Source organism: Sardina pilchardus, chromosome 14, assembly GCF_963854185.1.
Source record: "Sardina pilchardus chromosome 14, fSarPil1.1, whole genome shotgun sequence".
NCBI lineage: Eukaryota > Metazoa > Chordata > Actinopteri > Clupeiformes > Clupeidae > Sardina > Sardina pilchardus.
Window position 1 is genome coordinate 15,955,574 of NC_085007.1, and position 17,974 is coordinate 15,973,547.

General features: G+C 45.0%; 2 protein-coding genes across 3 annotated transcripts in view; both read left to right on the plus strand.

Annotated features, from left to right (window-relative positions):
- Positions 1 to 11,399, plus strand: part of megf10 (multiple EGF-like-domains 10) — a 66,179-nt gene extending 54,780 nt beyond the window's left edge. The window contains exons 16-25 of the mRNA XM_062553927.1: positions 443 to 571; positions 4,419 to 4,547; positions 4,922 to 5,050; positions 5,416 to 5,544; positions 5,865 to 6,092; positions 6,579 to 6,697; positions 6,977 to 7,100; positions 8,161 to 8,205; positions 8,752 to 8,958; positions 9,158 to 11,399. Of these exons, the coding sequence (XP_062409911.1) occupies positions 443 to 571; positions 4,419 to 4,547; positions 4,922 to 5,050; positions 5,416 to 5,544; positions 5,865 to 6,092; positions 6,579 to 6,697; positions 6,977 to 7,100; positions 8,161 to 8,205; positions 8,752 to 8,958; positions 9,158 to 9,336 (1,418 nt within the window). The 3' untranslated portion in view covers positions 9,337 to 11,399. The remainder of the gene's footprint in view (positions 1 to 442; positions 572 to 4,418; positions 4,548 to 4,921; positions 5,051 to 5,415; positions 5,545 to 5,864; positions 6,093 to 6,578; positions 6,698 to 6,976; positions 7,101 to 8,160; positions 8,206 to 8,751; positions 8,959 to 9,157) is intronic.
- A 352-nt stretch (positions 11,400 to 11,751) lies between these two features.
- prrc1 (proline-rich coiled-coil 1) overlaps positions 11,752 to 17,974 on the plus strand; it is a 14,853-nt gene continuing 8,630 nt past the window's right edge. The window contains exons 1-4 of one of the 2 annotated variants that reach the window (XM_062554297.1): positions 11,752 to 11,860; positions 13,415 to 13,525; positions 15,007 to 15,474; positions 17,780 to 17,925. In XM_062554297.1, coding sequence (XP_062410281.1) covers positions 13,429 to 13,525; positions 15,007 to 15,474; positions 17,780 to 17,925 — 711 coding nt within the window. In that variant the 5' untranslated portion in view covers positions 11,752 to 11,860; positions 13,415 to 13,428. Of the gene's footprint in view, positions 11,861 to 13,411; positions 13,526 to 15,006; positions 15,475 to 17,779; positions 17,926 to 17,974 lie in introns of both variants that reach the window. The other variant, XM_062554298.1, reaches the window with a different exon arrangement.

The following is a 17,974-nucleotide window of genomic DNA, read 5'->3' on the forward strand; positions in this document are numbered from 1 at the left end:
TCCTTCGGCCTCCTCTCCCACTTCAAGCTGTCATCCGTAGCCCACTTCCCAGTTAGTTTGCGGTAACAGCCTGGCAACAGTGTCCTCACAATGGGACATTAACCAAGAGTAACATCGCGTTAACCACCCGCTGATTTATTGGAGCAATTTCCTAACCACAGCGATGGCAGCGCAGGCGTTGCACAAGCACGCAGCATCCACTGAGATGAATTATGACACATTAAGAAGAATGGGACAGACTCGGGTCTGGTGTTTTTGCACACAAACACGCAAACCACGATAAGTCACTGCCGAGAGTCTGTCATTAACAGCCACGAGAAATCCTTTTTTTTACAAATAAACATCCCAATTCGGTTACATCCCCCGCCGCTGTCTCGGTGGGACAGTTTTGGGATTTTTTTTTGTGGTCACTTTTGACCGGTCATTTTCTGTCCTCTTTCAGTGTGCCCTAGTGGCAGGTATGGGAAGAGCTGCGCCCTGACCTGCACCTGCACCAACAACGGCACCTGCAACCCCATCGACGGCTCGTGCCAGTGCTACCCGGGCTGGATTGGCAGCGACTGCTCGCAGCGTGAGTACAGCGTGACCGTTCATTAAGCCTGTTCTCCTCCTCGCACATCACAAAATCAGATAGCTACCCGCCCCATCAATTACCATGTGCTGTCTCTCCTCCCACTTGATATTAAATGCCCTTAGATTAACTCCCGTATGGAACAAGAGAGGAGATAAAAGTAAAGAGAGTTTTCATCTATTGTACTTCTCATGTAAGGACACACACTCATAAACTGTACCACCCACCCCGAAACCTAATCACCTCCATTAATCAAAATGAAAGTATGTTGTTATCTAAGATGGAGCCCAATTTCTAAAGTCAATGTCTGTGTGTTGGTAAAGCTCTCATTCATATATCATAGTGATTACATTCTTTCTAAATGCCTTGCTTACTTTCTCACCGTCCAAATGACCCTTGACGTGTCCATTAGATCTTGAGAAATCTGAATCCGTGTGTCGTGAAAGTGACTCCAACATTCTCTCTAAATGCCTTGCTTGCTTTCGCACTGTTCAACTTACGCTTAACGTGTCCATTAGATCTTGAGCAATCTGTCTGTGACACTCTCACTTAATCGGCAAACAACAGGTGTGACACAGCATCTGACCTCTGACCCCGCTGGGTCAGTGTAAAAGGGGCTTTGCTCCTCTTGATTAAGTACTCATTGACACTAGTGACAGTCGGGGGGTAGGGGGGGGCACACTGGCGTGCCTGGCACCCCTGTATCATATTTCCGTGCGGCAAGGGATCCGCGATGACCGACCCTCTGCCGACCTACGACCTTGAGCCGCCCCCTGGCACTCATGCAGTGACCCGCCAACACAGCTGTGGGACGAGGGCAAGGGCGCGGCGCACCCCTTGTGCATTCTGCGGGCGTACGCGCCCCCTTCAGCCTCTCTGGTGGTGTTGGGACTCCCATTCATCTCACGGATGGCCTCTTGGGTTTCTCAAGTTCCCCAACTCATTTAGGCACCAGACATAAGACATGCTGTTCTGCTCACGCTACATAATTGGGCCTTTTAAGATGCAAATTCCTCGTGGGGATGCTGTTTAAGGAGACGCTGAGATGGCAAGCCCCGTAATGAGTGCTCCGCAGTCAGTGGTCATGTCAATGAATGTCCTCTGGTGCCCCCTGTTGGCCAGATCTCAACACTGGAGTGCCCTCTGGATGTGGTGAAGGGGAAGATATACTTTGAGAAGTAAGAAAAAAGGACTGTGAGGTCTTTACCATACTGTACAGTATATGCACAAACAGGCATGTCTCACTACTTTCCTCCTCTCAGCTACCCTCAGTTATCTCAGCTAGTGTTGCTACAAGTGTGATAAGGTCATTTGTATTCCCAGATCCAATAAAAGCAAAAGCATACTGCTGGTTGGGTTTAGGAAATGTACTAAGCATTGGGAAATACTCACCATGTCAACATGATAGTTTTTGCAGTTATCATTCTATCAAAACATGAATGTGAACTGTTTTTCTGGCATTTCTTGCAGCAAATAATGTCAAAACATGACCTCATGCTTGCTGAATATGCGATTGAGATGTAGAGGACTCATATCCTAAAATAATTTGAACTGTAAATATTGTTTCTAACAAACACTGATCTTGTTGGAAACCGACCCATGTTTTTCTTTTCGGTGTTGCTTTTATTCAACTTTGTTACCGTTGGCGTCTAATTTAATCTCTCATTTCTGGTTCTTATAAAGAAAGGTCACCAAATCAAACAAACACTGCAATATTATGGCAGCTCGCCATTACAACATTTGTCATATTTGTTATGGTTCAAATGGGATATTTAAAGCAGCAGAGGAAGAAAGCACATCGTTTGTTGATATTGAGTTACGATACAAGGAAAAACAAAGAAAAATGATTCTTCCCAAATAAACCTCCTAAGTCGACGTTTTGTAGAGGCAGAGAGCACATGTGGCAGGTTCTGCATAGCTGCAGGTTGGCCTCACAACCGCAGTTCTCCACAAGGTCCCTGGGTGGAAACTTGACAGGCGTCTTGTGAAACGAGGAGACACTTTATTCAGCCGCGATCTTGATGGGGCCATCCAACTTAAACACATTTGAGGTTTTGTGATAACTGAGACTTCTGGGAGCCCGTTGAGATCCCCCCCCTCCACGCACGCACACACACACACACACACACACACACTCACACACACACACACACACACACACGCACACACACACACACACACACACACACTCCAGGAAGGCCGTTCTTACATCTCTAATGCCTCCTCAGAGATGAACGACTACACTTTTAACTTTCGGCCTGGCGGCCGGTCGATTTCCTTCTCTCTGCCAGCTGAATGATGGGACCAGACAGCCATAGTTACCTTAAGCTGAGACACGGCGGCATGGTGAGGGATGCCTGACCTTGACGCTGTCCACAAGAACGCCAGGACTCCAGCATGAAGCGGGGAGGGAGGGTTGCATTTTGTCCCTCTCCGAAATGACCCTTAAGGTTGTCATGCTGAATCCGTCCTGGCTTTTTGGAGTGAGGTGGAGATCCATGGTTGATGCCCTATGCTCCCAAGGAGGGCAAGTGGATTAAAGAAAAAGAAGAAAGATCTGTCTTGGCATTTGTTTTTTTTTGCTACAGAGTTTATTTCTGGTGCGGAGCACAGAGTATCCCAGAGGGAACAATAAGTGAGTGCGCCACTACCGACTGCGGAGTAAGGAATCCACTCCCGCTGACGCTGTGTGTTTTATGTGTGTCTGTAAAAGCTATTTTCTCGGAGACATCCGAATGCAGGTGTGACCCTCATTTGACTGAACAAATGAAATTGAACACTGAAAAGGCTCCGAAGATGACCTTGAGGGCCCCTGCTACTTTCTTGCACAAATTGGTTGCAAAATGGTGTAATCCTTCATGGTTCGAAATGAAATCATTCGCAAGATGACAAGCCACAAGGGGTTTTTGATAGCCTCTATTCAACAAGCCCCATCCGCCTGTAAGTGTCTCGTCATCGTTTCGGACCGTTGAAGTTGTAGCATGATGGATCTCCTTGACGATGGGCCTGACACGAATCGCTCATTTCCGGCAAAATCCATGTCAGGATTCTGTGGGTCCGTCTGTGGTTGTTGGACGATTGTGAGTATCGCTAAAAAGAAGTGCAGGGAGCAGAAGCAAATTAATTGGTAGTTGTCAGACCATTCAGCCGGAAAATGGCACTGTCATTGAAATGGCTGACTGTCAGTGAGAGAGAGAGAGAGAAAGAGCGATAAAGAGAGAGAGAGAGAGAGAGAGAGAGAGAGAGCTCAGGTGAAGACGTAGGCTACCTCTCACAGATGTCAGGAAACTGAGGGATTTAATCGCTTCGTAGCGATGCACAAGCTACCCCGAGACCTTGTTTATATGATCAGTGTAATGCATTGCCTTGAATGCTTTCTGATTGATTACTCACTTCTGGTTTTACCCTTTTGAAACGTCTTATTTGTGACCACATTTTTGGTCCCTCTTCTCTGTTTGGCCAACTAATATGTCCTCCAGACACAATAACAATCATACTACAGGAAAAACTAGTGTTTTAAGAGGCATATCACTAACTTGAAAAGAGAATAAAGACTTGGTCTCAGGCTAGGCTATTAAAATGCTAATAATGGTAGGCTATTGACTCTGTGTTATGATCAGGCCAGAAAATAAAATATCCATTTCCCATTGTAATAGCACGATATGCACTTACTAAATGTAAAAAACACACTCGCTTAGACTGAATTGCTCTATGCATCCCCCCAGCTCCATAGCTGCATTAAATATGCATTGTCCATTTGTTAGGCTGTATGCTCAGTGGTATTGCCAATATCACTTGTTGAGTTGTGTGAACTCCATGCTGAATTGCACGTCAATGTATTTTGCAGCTTGTCCGCCGGGGCAGTGGGGACCTAACTGCATTCACACGTGCAACTGCCACAACGGGGCGTACTGCAGCGCTTACGACGGAGAGTGCAAATGCACGCCGGGATGGACAGGCCTCTACTGCACCCAGCGTGAGTCATCTTCTCTTTTTCCTTCTCTCGTTCTTTTTGTTCCTGGTTCTTCTTTTTCCTTTTTTTTCTTTTCTTCACAGTTCTGTCTTTTTCTTTCTACTTCTGCTCCCCCCCGCCACCACTCTCTCTTGTCTTAATCTTGTCTTGCTTTTAAAAGTATCTGACTCCCAGCATCTGACTGGCACAAAGTCAGAAAGACAGTTTACTAAACTTTCACCTGTATTTTACCAAACTGCCCAAGCATACATTTAATATCTTGCCAAATATGGCCAAAACTTCGCATGACAGCGTATGAGAGCAACCACCAGGCCTGCATGGTTGTTTTGCTGTGATGTGACACTGATGTGGGGCTCACATATATACATGTTCTGCAGGCTGTCCCCTCGGCTTCTATGGCAAAGACTGTTCCCAGACCTGCCAGTGCAAGAACGGGGCAGACTGCGATCACATCACTGGCCAGTGCACCTGCCGTACAGGTTTCATGGGGAGGCACTGTGAACAAAGTGAGTCCCCCCGCCTCACACTCAGGGCTCATGGGAAAGCACTCCCAAGATGCTCTTCTTCAATGCTGTCACTGCTGAGTGACGTTACTGAGAAACGTTAATGAAACGTTGAAAACATACATGTCACGTTAGTTAATAGTTATCTCCAATTACAAAATAAACATTACTAGCACTAAATTCCCTGTGAAACACTTTTCACCAAGAGTTTGTAATGGAGAAGGATGTTTAGTTAGAGAGAGTGTGTCGTGTAGTGTGTGCATATCACAAGGATGGGAGAGGCTGGCATATGTGTGTGTGATTCATTGTGGCACATTGTGTTGTGTAACGTTTTATGTGACTTCCAATTTGTCTGTTTCCACTTTCAGAGTGTCCGGCCGGTTCCTATGGTTACGGCTGTCGACAGGTGTGTGACTGTCTCAACAACTCCACTTGTGACCACATGACTGGGACGTGCTACTGCAACCCTGGCTGGAAAGGCGCCAGATGTGACCAGGGTAAAGATGGATTACCCCCCCCCAGGAGAGCATTGTCCTCTGTAGTGTCCCATTTCAAAAACAATGTATTCCAGTACAATGTCTGTCAATTAATATAACGCATTGTAGAAATACTGAAACGTCTACAGTGTAATATACTATGTAGTATATTTATTTTAGATATATTTTCCACTGAATTTACAGATAGTATACAGTTTGCATATGTTTAACAATTCCTTGTGTAAGTCATTTATTTTTGCGGGGGGTATGGTGCAGTACGTATGTCAATGTGATGAAGCATGTCGTTAAAAGTGATGCATTCGGTCTTCACTCCGCTCCAGCTGGCGTTATCATCGTCGGGACCTTGAACAGCCTGACCAGCACAGCGCTGCCCGTGGACTCCTACCAGATCGGGGTCATCACCGGCATCATCGTGCTGGTGCTGCTGGTGCTCTTCCTCCTGCTCCTCTTCATCGTCTACCGCAAGAAGCAGAAGGGCAAGGAGCCCACCATGCCCGCCGTCACGTACACCCCTGCCATGCGGGTCAACGCCGACTACGCCATCGCAGGTGAGCACGGACTCCAGACACACGGAGGAGGCTTGAGAGAACACCTATAGTGCTGTTTTGGACTTTTCAGGTTTTAGCATTGCAGGCAGGTTACGTCAGGCATGTAAAACAGAGGCATTCTGTTTGTGGGACATACAAATAGTTTTAGAGTTTTTCAAGATGGATGTGCCGCTGTCTCATCTGGTGTAACTAGTTCAATTGATTATAGTTGAGTACACTCGGCGAATCGAATGCTGCAGCCTGCCTGGTGTAGCTGTGTCTGTTATAGTACTATAAAATCATATTTTGCCGGTGCATGTGGTCTTTATGGTAATACACAGTAAATATATTTCATGATCTTTACTGTAGTATAGTTAAGGATCTTTATAGTAATGTCGTTAGGTGTTTCATTTCTTACCATGCAGCTTTAATCTCTTCACTCAAACAGGAGTAAATAAGAATTGATTGGCTGTGTCTGTGTCTTACGATAGCGCATCTGTTTTTCAGAGACAATTCCACAGACGACTGAGGGACACCCCAACAGCAACTACTTCTCCAACCCCAGCTACCATACGCTCACACAGTGCACCAGTCCTCCCCACGTCAACAACCTGCCATATGGCAAGGTAAGGCTCTTAAAATGACACCACAGATATAAAACAACTTCCCTCTCTTCTAATTAATGGATGCCCCCTAAAGGTTTTTAAAAGGCCATACATCATACTGACATTTGCATTGAATTGTCTTCAATTTGACAAGTCTAGAAACATCTGCCATATTTGGCATTTAGGATTTTGATGGGTATGGTTTGAGCATAACTAAGATGGTCTTTGTATATCTGTCTGGTTCCTATCCAAATGATTTGGTCATCCTTGTTTGCTTTTATTCTTTCCGCTTGCAACCAGACAAAGAACAACCAGCTGATGGTGAACCTGAAGAACGTGGACCACAGGAAGAGGCCTCCTCTGATGGACCACACAGGAACTCTGCCTGCTGACTGGAAACAGGGAGGATGCTTCAACGAGCTGGGTGAGAACCGTATAAACCGCTCGATTAGTGGGATTGCACGGACTCGTAAAGACTTTAAATCTTTAGTTTAAGACTTTAACACAGAGACGCTCAGCACAAAGGGTGGAATTTGTGACACATTTTACTGCTAAAAGTAAAGAATGTCAGTTTTAGTGTTTTTTGGGTCTCTGAAGACAAAAAAAAACTTAAAAACGAATACTGCCATATATCACAAAAACATAGGAGAGGTTACAAAGTGGGAACATGGAGAAATGGAACACTCTGAAACCCATTTCAATGCAATTTATGTTTTCTATAGTCTGGGAACAGTAAACTAGGATGGAAGGGTTGGTAAAATAAGATTATTAAAAAAGTAGATTTTTGGCTTTCTTGGCTTGGACAGAGCACTTTTGTAAGCAAAAAATCCTTTCAGAATGCCTGAAGTTGAGTCAAGATTTTGTTCATATTTCAATACAGCCTTCTGAATGCAGCCAACAAAAGAGAGCTTTTGATCTGGGTAGAGCCTTAGAAACTGGCTCTTATCAACATGGCAGCTTTCTGACAGTGAAAATATGTATTTTTGAGCTGAGCATTTTTCATTATAGGGCATTAAAACCCCTCATTAGATAATGTCAGTTGCATTATGTAGCGCAGATCCACATTTTGCCACTAAAAGGGAAATAAATCGTCCTACTAAAACACACGGCTCTCGTCCTAACCCCCTCCTACTGACGGAGATGTGTGTCTCTAAGCTTCTCTAAGCTATCCCAGTGCTTGTCCTCTGGGCCCGGTAGGTATCCTCCAGCCTCCAGCAAGCCATCTTACCCACGCTCATTTCTGCCACCACAAACAATGTCAATGCATCACCCACAGCATGGACCTGCCCTGGTATATTTGAGCTGGTTTATGTAACTCCAGGGTTGTTTGTTACTGTCCCTCTGTCTTTCAGTGTAATCGAATCATAGCTTTGTGGGACTCTTATATTCTATCCCATGAAAGGAATCTAAATGGCAGAAAGATAAATGTTGCTTCAAATAAAACTGATGAATTGATCTCTAATTCTGATGATATTTTTGTACAGGAGCATATGGAGTTGACAGACGTTACATGGGGAAGTCTTTAAGAGGTATTGTCCAAAATTATTTATTTTCTCTGTTTAGAACTTAACTAAATGCTTGCAGTGGTCATTGTTACTGGATGTTTAGCCAGGCTGTTTGTGCCGCTCACTTGTTTTTAAAGTTCTTAATCATGACATAGCCACTAAAAGCTTTATATATTTTTTTGTAAAATAAGAGTGTTTTAGATTTTCTATCTCCATATCCATTTATTCATTTAGCAGACATTGTTGTCCAACATTAGTGACTAGCACATGTCCACTTTAATACAAGGGACATTGTCCCTGGAGCAACTTGGGGTGCCTTGCTAAAAAGCACAACGGTGAAAGCCGGGAATTGAACCCACAATTTTTCGGCCTACTTGGCTACAACCACTACACTATCATTGCCCCCAGATTTCCTTCAACTTTTGTATTCCCGACACCAAAGAGCACCTTCAAAAACCTGATCTTCTTAATTTTCGCGACTCCAGAGTCCACTTTGGACTTTCTTTGTGAGGGGCTTACTTTTTGTTGCGTTCCTAATTGGTCTGTCACTGTCCATTTTTGGTTCCCCAGACTTGGTGAAGGGCCTGCCCTACCACGCTAGCACCAGCTCCCTCAACAGCTCAGAAAACCCCTATGCCACCATCAAGGACCCACCGCTACTGATGCCCAAGAACACTGAGTGTGGCTATGTGGAGATGAAGTCGCCTGCTAGGCGCGACTCGCCCTATGCAGAGATCCACAACTCCAGCCCCACCAACAAGAACGTCTATGAAGTTGGTGAGTCACAACACAACATTGTACTTAATGTAGGAGTTTGTTGTTGTTGCCATAAAGAAATGGTAGTGATAATCTGTAGCTAGATAACTACAACAATTCAGAGGGTTGTTTAACTGACTTAAACAGCATATTAATGAAGAAAATAACAATTGATAATATCATAATCTCGTGTTCATTTGTTGTTTTTCTCTGTTTACAGAGCCTACAGTCAATGCCATCCACTTACCAAGCAATAACAACTGTAATGGACCCTTTACCCAGGATCCATACGACCTACCAAAGAACAGCCACGTCCCTAGTCACTACGACGTCCTGCCCACACGAGATAGCCCGCCATCACCGCACAAAGAACTGGACAGTGACGTAGCTGACCTCTAAATGACTTGAGAGACCATAAGCCTGTTTCCAGGGGCTCTACCAAACAGTGGCCTTCACACACTGGCATACTGTGTGCTCATTCTCTTCATATCCTCCAGTGGTTCATACAGTATATCCATCACTTATATGCGTTTTTTTGTTGCTTTTACTTTTACGATTTTTTTTTTTTATCCTCACTATAATCATTCTTACGCACGCTTTTTTTCTGAAAGAAACTGAATATGATTATTCACTGCCTGGATTCACGCACACATATTATTCATTGCTGTTGTCCTCCCTTTAAAGATTGCTCTGGATTGGCGAGGTGCACAACCTGGAATATCAGCATTCGTTTTTAATAACTTTCTGATTAATCGGATCAACAAAAAAAAAACAATCCTGATGGCTCACGGTCAACGAATCATTCCATCCACTAGTGACATATCACTTGCCTTTATTCTTAAATGTAGAATGAGAATACAAAGCAAACCTCATTTTATTTTTGTAATGATGAATGAAAATGTTCTCAGTGTTAGAAATGGGAGAATAATCTGAATGTGAGTGTGTTTGAAATGGTAGAATTTGTGTTTTTAGTTTAGCGTGGGTATAGTACTGTATGTCAACACATCTGGAATTGTTATTACTCTCTTTCTTTATTATTTTTTTTTGACAGCTTTTTTTGTCTTAGTCTGCTTGATCAGTACTAAACTTAACCAAAAGTCAAAGTGCCATAATAATGATTTATTTTCCTACTACTGGCTGTTAGTTGGCACATGAGTGCTGAGGCAATCAAATTTAGGTCATCAGCTCATTTCAAAATCACATCATGGAAAATCCTTTTCAACTTAATCTGGCAAAATACATTGTTTTACTCAATGAAAATGCCTTCCGGATAGTAATTCTGTATTTTGTAATGCAGTTGGGCGTAACAGAAGGTAATCTACAGTTGTGTAGAAAATGGTTGTTACAATTAACAGTTTAAAGTAATCATGGATTTCTTTTTGTTATGTCAATTCTCGCTTCACACTCCATGCTCAATATTTAATTATTTTACAGTTTATGAAGAACATGATGATATGTTAAAGTTAATGGCTTTAGATTGAGTTTCATCTACACAGATGTTGGTCTCATGTCCAACATAGCCAAGTCTTATGTTCTGTGTGGTGAAGTCAGAAGAATGTTCTACTCTCAACTTTGTCCTTAGAGAAAAACAAATTATTTTAGTATGTAGAAACTATGCTTAAGCTGGCCTTTTGCATTCTAACGTAAAGAACATCAACAGAAGGGAGAGTCGACCAATAGATCTTAGAGTAGGTTTGTGAAGTCTCCCCTGTTTTGTTTTTTATTTCCATATTAATAGCAAACCAGCTAGTCACATCAAGTTTCAGTTTTCCTATTAGAATGGATACATCTTAAACTTGTCTGAGCCAGGAATGAAATTTGTTTGTACAAAATTTGTACATAGCTGTAATTCAGTGTAGAGGAGGGTGTGTACAACATTCGCATGGTGTTAGTGTGCACATGCACGTAACACCCTACCTTACTTTGTATATTGCTAAAGCAGAAGTAGCCTATTTGGTTAAAATCTGGTGTCTAGGCCATTCATAAAAAGCTCTTTTGAGTCTCTAAACCTACAATTGTTTGAACAGTGTTTATCCACATTGACCTGTGACTATTTTTAATTGTGTACCATGTACAGTACAAACATGTCCATTCAAGTCTGATCACATTTTACTTTTGCCTTTTCTATATTATGTCAGTTGATACATGGGTACATTTTGCCAGTCAGATAATTGAAAAAAGATTGACTATCAGGACAACTGAATTTTTCATCAGTTGTACTGTTCAGTGTGTATACGTGTATATAGTAGCCTATATTCAGCTTTGTTTGTTTTGTTCTTTTCTCTTAATCTGTTTCTTCAATTCAATTTTATTTTGTCAGAGAACTCACTGAAATTGCACATTTTGTTATGTTTATGTTTCCCTCCCCAAAGAAAGTCTGGATAGCGATGTTTGTCTTGGATTACCACTTGTTTTCCAGTAGCTAAATGTGTATGTGCAATTTGCTTTACAATAAAATGACAAAGATGGGGTTTATTGTGTTGTTTGTGTTGTGATTACATAGGGTTGCTTGTATTTGATGGTAGCCAGAAGGCCTAATCAGAGACTTTGGCCTAATCTAGACCTAGAGTTTGGGTACAAATTCCAGACTTCCAGACTAGCCTATGTGTGGGTCAAAATTTTAATGCCAATTATGTTCCTAAGAAACAAACAAAAAAAATAAAATAATAATGTTTCAGTATATCCTGAGATATGTTACTTAATATTAAACTCAAACTGATTAATTGCCTTCATATTTTATTTCTGGACTGGGATTGGAGCAAAAGCTACATGCACCGCCCATTACATCTTGAGACGTGGCAATTTCTGACGTCACCACAACGCGGCCATTTTCGACAGGGTTAGTGGTCTTGTGAACTCAAGAGTTTGCTGGATAAACATATAGATTTCCATCTACTTTTTATCGCTGAATAACTGATATCAGGTAGGTATCACATCCATGTTCTTTCCTCTCCTGTCTGCAAATGACTTGCAGGAGGACAGTCTGTGTTAAGACGGTCTCCTGACTGTCTAGCCAAGCAAGCTAACGTTAGCCAATTAGCAGATTCCTGACTTGTAGCATTGTTAACATTAACATTACTGACAGCAACAGGGGCATATGTTTGCTTTATGGAAAATATTCTACTTCAATGCCTCCTGTTTAGTCTGCTAGTGGATTTCTGTTTGGCGGTGATGCTTTCAGGGGTGTCATTGCAGTGAGCAACTTGGCTTGTGATAAGTAAACAGTCGTCCGTAATGTTGCAGATGAGGTAACGTTAGCTCGCTTTGCTTCATAACATTGAAGTAAAACGACTGAGGTTAGTCCACTGAATGTAAACACTGTAAAGCACTGCGCGCTAGCTACTGCAGGCTATTTCATCTGCCATCGGCTTTTCTTAAACCGGTAGAAAACCCCCTTCACGTTAAGCCAGGGCAATGTCAGCCAATTGCAGGTTTGACGTTTGTGAACTTCACTTTCTAGAACAAGTGATTGATTTGCATTCCTAGATAGAGACAGAAGCAATCGCACTGGTGTTTGTTTGTATCGCATATACTCTGCGGTTTTACTCAAATGCAACTCGTGTTAGTTGATATGCTCTGATACCACAATAATGTGTCACTGTCTTTCAATTGCTGGAATTGAAGTGTAATTTCATTACGGGTGGAAACGTGGTAGGTTACGTTATCGTCGAAGACGTGGCAACAATCGACTGACAGCCAGTGACACATTGTAGCTGCTGCAGCCAATTAAAACTCTTCTCGTTCCACTTTTCATTAAAGGGAATACTTTTGCAAACACTTGAACTTGTTCTTCTTCTTATTAGTCCTTTATTGTTGTTAATCTGCCTTTCAAACGGACGTTTTGGTCTAAGTTTGTCTACTTAGTTTAAGGAGTTTCAGGAGTTCATGGGTGATTTTTCAAGTAACTTAACCCAGTCTTGTCCCAAGAAAAAGCCTGGTGAGTGTAGTCATTAGGCTTGCACAGATGGTGACCAGTGGTGATTTAATGTGGTGCTGTCCTGTGCGGTGTAGTAGGGATCTTCTGCAAGTAGTCTCTGCATGTTGTGGATCCGCTGTCTGATATTGTATGAGCTGCTATAATTAAAGTTGTCTTGTATTAATAAAGTCAAGATTAAACACTAAACTCAATGGACATGTGATTGCTAAGACCTAAATGCACAGCCTATTTGCATTCTGGTGTCAGCTCTGTCCTGGGAACTGAAGTACTGGCTGTTCTGGATAATGGACAGGTCTTCTCCTCGCGTCCGTTTCTCGGTCGAGCAGTCAGACCTAGGCAATTACGCCGGAGCAGTGCTATGATAATTGGTAGACGTGACAAAGCGCCGAATCTATCCGAGTGCCTGTCACTCGCAGGGGTGCTACATTAGCCGGCCATGAATTAATTGCTTTTTCTTATCCGTTCTTCCCTTTTCGCCTTCTCTCTCTCTCTCTCTCTCTCTCTCTCTCTCTCTCTCTCTCTCTATACACCTGAAAGCAGAAGCGAAAGGAAAGATGATGGAAGAGAGTGGAATAGAAACCACACCGCCAACTACTCCTCCACCTCCCCCCAGTGTGGCATCCGCAGTCAGCCCACCTCCCTTGACCATCGGTAAGACCAGACAGAGAACAAAGTTAATCTGTCCTCCTCACTCATGAACTGCAACAGAGACTCTGCTGCCATAACCAGGAGTGGTGATGGCATTATAAGATCAAGGATGGGGGGGTAGATATAATGCCAGAATGGAGAGAATCTGTGTATAATTAAGATTGCTCTGTGGAGGTAGTCATGGATTAAGTACTGGAAAGAAACCTCTGGAGACCGAGATGGGGGTGTGGTGTGACATGAAATGAAGACTGTTCTGTATAATGTGACTGCGACTTTAGCACATCCAGTATGAAACCACACACCCACAGGTCCACTGTTTAGCCACTATAACGGTTGATGTGTACAATGTTTTGTGCGGGATGTTGCAACTCAGCAGGTTCACACTTTGTCTTTTCTGTTTTCCAAAATCAGCATGAGCGCCACTGAAGGTGCCTCTCATTTAGAGTTTATACGTCCTCCTCCCTCGCTCCTCGGGCCTCGCTCCTCACTGATCTACATAAAGAATGATGGGGTGGCAACAGTGATAGTCTATCCCTTCGTCTATCTTTCTTTATGTAGATCGGTGAGGATCGAGGAGCGAGGGAGGACGTATAAACTCTAAATGAGAGGCACCCTGAATGTTGGCAAGGCAGGCAAGCCTGATCTACTGTAGAATCAGAGGTGTCACTGTTATCACAAGCAACCAGTCAGAATGTACCGTCAGAGGGTGTAATCTATCAGGCTGTTTGCTTGGAGCTGCATAGTTATTTGTCGGTCAGATATCTGGGTGAGCGCAAGGATATTCTCTGAAGGCCTCATTATCGACAGCCAGTGTTCACTCCCTGTGTGTTGATGTATCTACTAATCAGTAAACTTGACTTTGCTGCGACCTTGCAGTCTATCTCTTGGGAATAATTACTGCTTTGGGGCCAAACAGCCCACAACCCACAAAGGAGGGGGGGGGGGGGGAGAAGCCATTGCAACATAGTAAAATTTTAATGTCGGTGGAAAATAATTGAAAGGAATTGTTGCACTGGAGAGTTGTGCGGCCTCCTGGCGATGTCTGTCTAGTTTTCTTCCAACAGTGGCTCCCTGTGGGCTAAACTGTTGTGGTGGTGGTTGTGGTGTAATTGCGCAGTTGACCAGTCAAGTGACTCCGGAGCGGGTGTGAGATAATGAGATGTACTGTGGGAGATTGAGTTCCGTGGGCTTTTTCCAGTCTTCGAACATTCATTCTCTCCATATCAGGTTTTTTTTTGTATGTGTGTGTGTGTGCTGTTCATATAAGAGGATTCTCCAGAATTTGGAAGTCCATTCACTAATTGCTGAGTCATGGCACTCAGCTTTGCTATTGGAACAGAACAGTGCAGCAGCTCTCCAGCCATGAGCCATCCGCCCTCCCCCCTGCTGGTATTTTTGCAGCGCTGATGTCATGTTCTTGTCTAATGAATTGAATTCATCCCCCTCTCTCCTCCTCTAATCCCTCCGCTTCTCCGCCCCCACAGGTCTGACCAGCCCCATGTCCCTCCCCAGCACCACCGGCGGCATCTCCACCTTCTCCATGGAGAGCTTCTCCTCCCCCACCCCGATGCCTCCGATGGGGGCGATGATGACGGCGTCCTCCCCCCTGCCCCCGGTTCAGCCCTCGCTCGGCCCCCCCTTCAGCAGCCCCATGTCCACGGCCTCCTCCGTCCCGCCGCCCGCCATGGGCGTCCCGTACACCAGCCCCATGGTGCCGTTCTCCTCGCCCTCGGTGCCGTTCTCCTCGCCCTCGGTGCCGTTCTCCTCGTCCTCGGTGCCGTTCTCCTCGTCCTCGGTCCCTCCGCCGCCCATCGGCACGGCCCCCCCTATGGCGGGTCCCCCCACCGCCGGCTTCAGCATGAGCGCAGGATATGACATCACGAGAGGGCATGCCGGCCGGACGCCGCAGACACCCCTCATGCCCAGCTTCTCCAACGCTCCTCCAGTGCCAGGTATGTACTGTACAGTACGCATCAGCAGCAGGGCTGGAACACGGTTGACTCACTGCCAATGTGGCATCTTGCTTTTCATGGAATGCAGTGCGTTCACTTGAGCAAAGGTATACACACTGCTCAGTAGTCCCTCGTTGAACAGCGTCTGGATTAGCTGTTTTTGGAGAAGCTTGCCTACAAGCAGAATCTCTACACCTCTCTTACCTTTACTTAATACATTCATTTCATAAACTCTTTTATACATAGTAGAGTAAATAGGACAGCACAGATACACATCTCCTCAGTGGTTGTCGAACCCTCTCAGTACCTCACTCTGCTAGTAGAACTCTGGAGCCTGGATATGACTGCATTTCGCGTAGTCTTAGGCGTACTCACACTGGGCACGGTTCCCTTGTACCGTGCCAGAGTACGGTTCTCTTCCACTCTTGATCTGCACTCACACTTCGTATTATCTAACTGTACCCAGGCACAGTTGAGCTGCTGTGGTCTAGAATCTTTGCCTAGACGTGCTCATAAGCTCAACTGTACCGTGCCCGAATCCACCTCCTCAAGCAGACCCGAGCGTGGATAAGCCTACTGTGCTGGGATACGGTACGGAACCATCACCCTGGTCAAATGAACCGATATGGACCGATCACACTGACTGACCACATGAACCAGATTTCAAATGTACTCAGGTGCGGTACAGATGGCACAGCGTGAGGATGCCCTCAGACTAAAAAGAAAATCTCAATGAAGATCTCCTTAGGCAGAAGCTTTTTAGTCCAGGACCAGTCCTGGGATCCATGTGCGGCAGACGTGTCCCGTAGGAGTAGTGCGCTATACTAACAGGGCCAGCGAGGCAGCACAGTCAGCGGCGTGATGGAAAGCGCCTGGAGCGAAACAGGCCCAGAGAAGACCTCCGTCTGCCTGACTGGAGTCTGGCCCAAGGGGAAAAGAGCTACCCCCTCTGGAGCTGTTTACTCCCAGGCCCAGAGAAGACCTCCGCCTGCCTGACTGGAGTCTGGCCCAAGGGGAAAGAGCTACCCCCTCTGGAGCTGTTTACTCCCAGCCCTGATCCAAAGGCCCGGGCTCCCAACACTACGGGTGCCTAGTCTCAACATCTCTCCTCGATCCTCGATGCTCGATCCTCGCGGGGCGTTCCCACTGATCTATAACTAAAACTGGATAGACTATCCCATTGTTGGCGCCCCATCATTCTTTATGTACCTCAGTGAGGATCAAGGCCCGAGGAGGGAGAGAGGATGTATAAAAGCCGAATGAGAGGCACCTTACTCTTCCTGTCCTGGAGGGCCTTAAAGTTGCTCTGAGGGACTGCGGCTGAAGTCTGCGTTCAGCGGCAGGGTGGATGCAGGGAGTGAGATGTAATTGGATCATGGGTTTATTCAGCAGTTCCCTGAAAAGCTAAAAGAAGCGGAAATGGCTTGCAGGCAGTCAGCTGGCCATGAAGTTGAAATTGAATTCCGTATTGAAGGTTTCATTTTGGAGACAAGGGGTTTTAATTTAAGTGGCATTTTCAATTAAGCACAGTTGTTAAATGCCCGTCAGCATTTACTGCAGTTGTCGCCAACGCAAGCTACGGCATCCGAAAGCATCCCATCAGCGCTGATTATGGAAAAGAGTGCAGGAAGTTTGTGCTTTTTCAACAGGAATGCAGGAGTGAGGTTCAGGGAGTGTGATTGAGAGCTGTTGTCTGAGTCATTGTAAAGCTGCTGGAAGTGAATTGGGCAATATCAGCCAACCACCTTGTCCTCTCTTTCTATGTCTCTGTCTCTGTCCCTCTTTTCCTCTCTCTTTCTCTCTCTCTCTATCTGCCTCTCCCTCTCCCCTCTCTCTCTCCTTGTCTCCCTCTCTCGCTCTCTTGTGGTGCTGAGTGGCTGACTTATCTGCAAACGGCCTACTGCCTGCTTCAGTCTGTCTGTCACCACGGGGGTCTGAGTCTGGAGTGAGACACCGGCTCTCTCTGCCAGTCGAGTGAGAATATCACTCACATGGCCAGTTGATACAATGAAGAACTCTCAAGGACTTTTGTTTGTGTTTGTGAATTTGCACAATTTTTAGCATGTACACAAATTCATTCAAACTCAAACCTGTGTGTGTGTGTGTGTGTGTGTGTGTGTGTGTGTGTGTGTGTGTGTGTGTGTGTGTGTGTGTGTGTGTGTGTGTGTGTGTGTGTGTGTGTGTGTGTGTGTGTGTGTGTGTGTGTGTGTGTGTGTGTGTGTGTGTGTGTGTGTTGAAGGCTATAATGTTTTGACTGGAACCTGTTTTCTTTTTTTTCTCCGCCATCATCGTTCCCTCCTTCCAGGGGTCATCACCAATCCCATGATGCAGCAGCCGGCCATGTCCGGAGGCCTGGAGGTGGTGTCTCCCATCACGTTCCCCGAGGATCAGGAGGACCCTCGCACGGTCCAGATGAGCAACCCTGGAGGCGGAATCTGGGGCTTCATCAAGGTCAGTCACTCGCTCCTTCAACCTGTCAGTCAAAGCATCACTAACATAC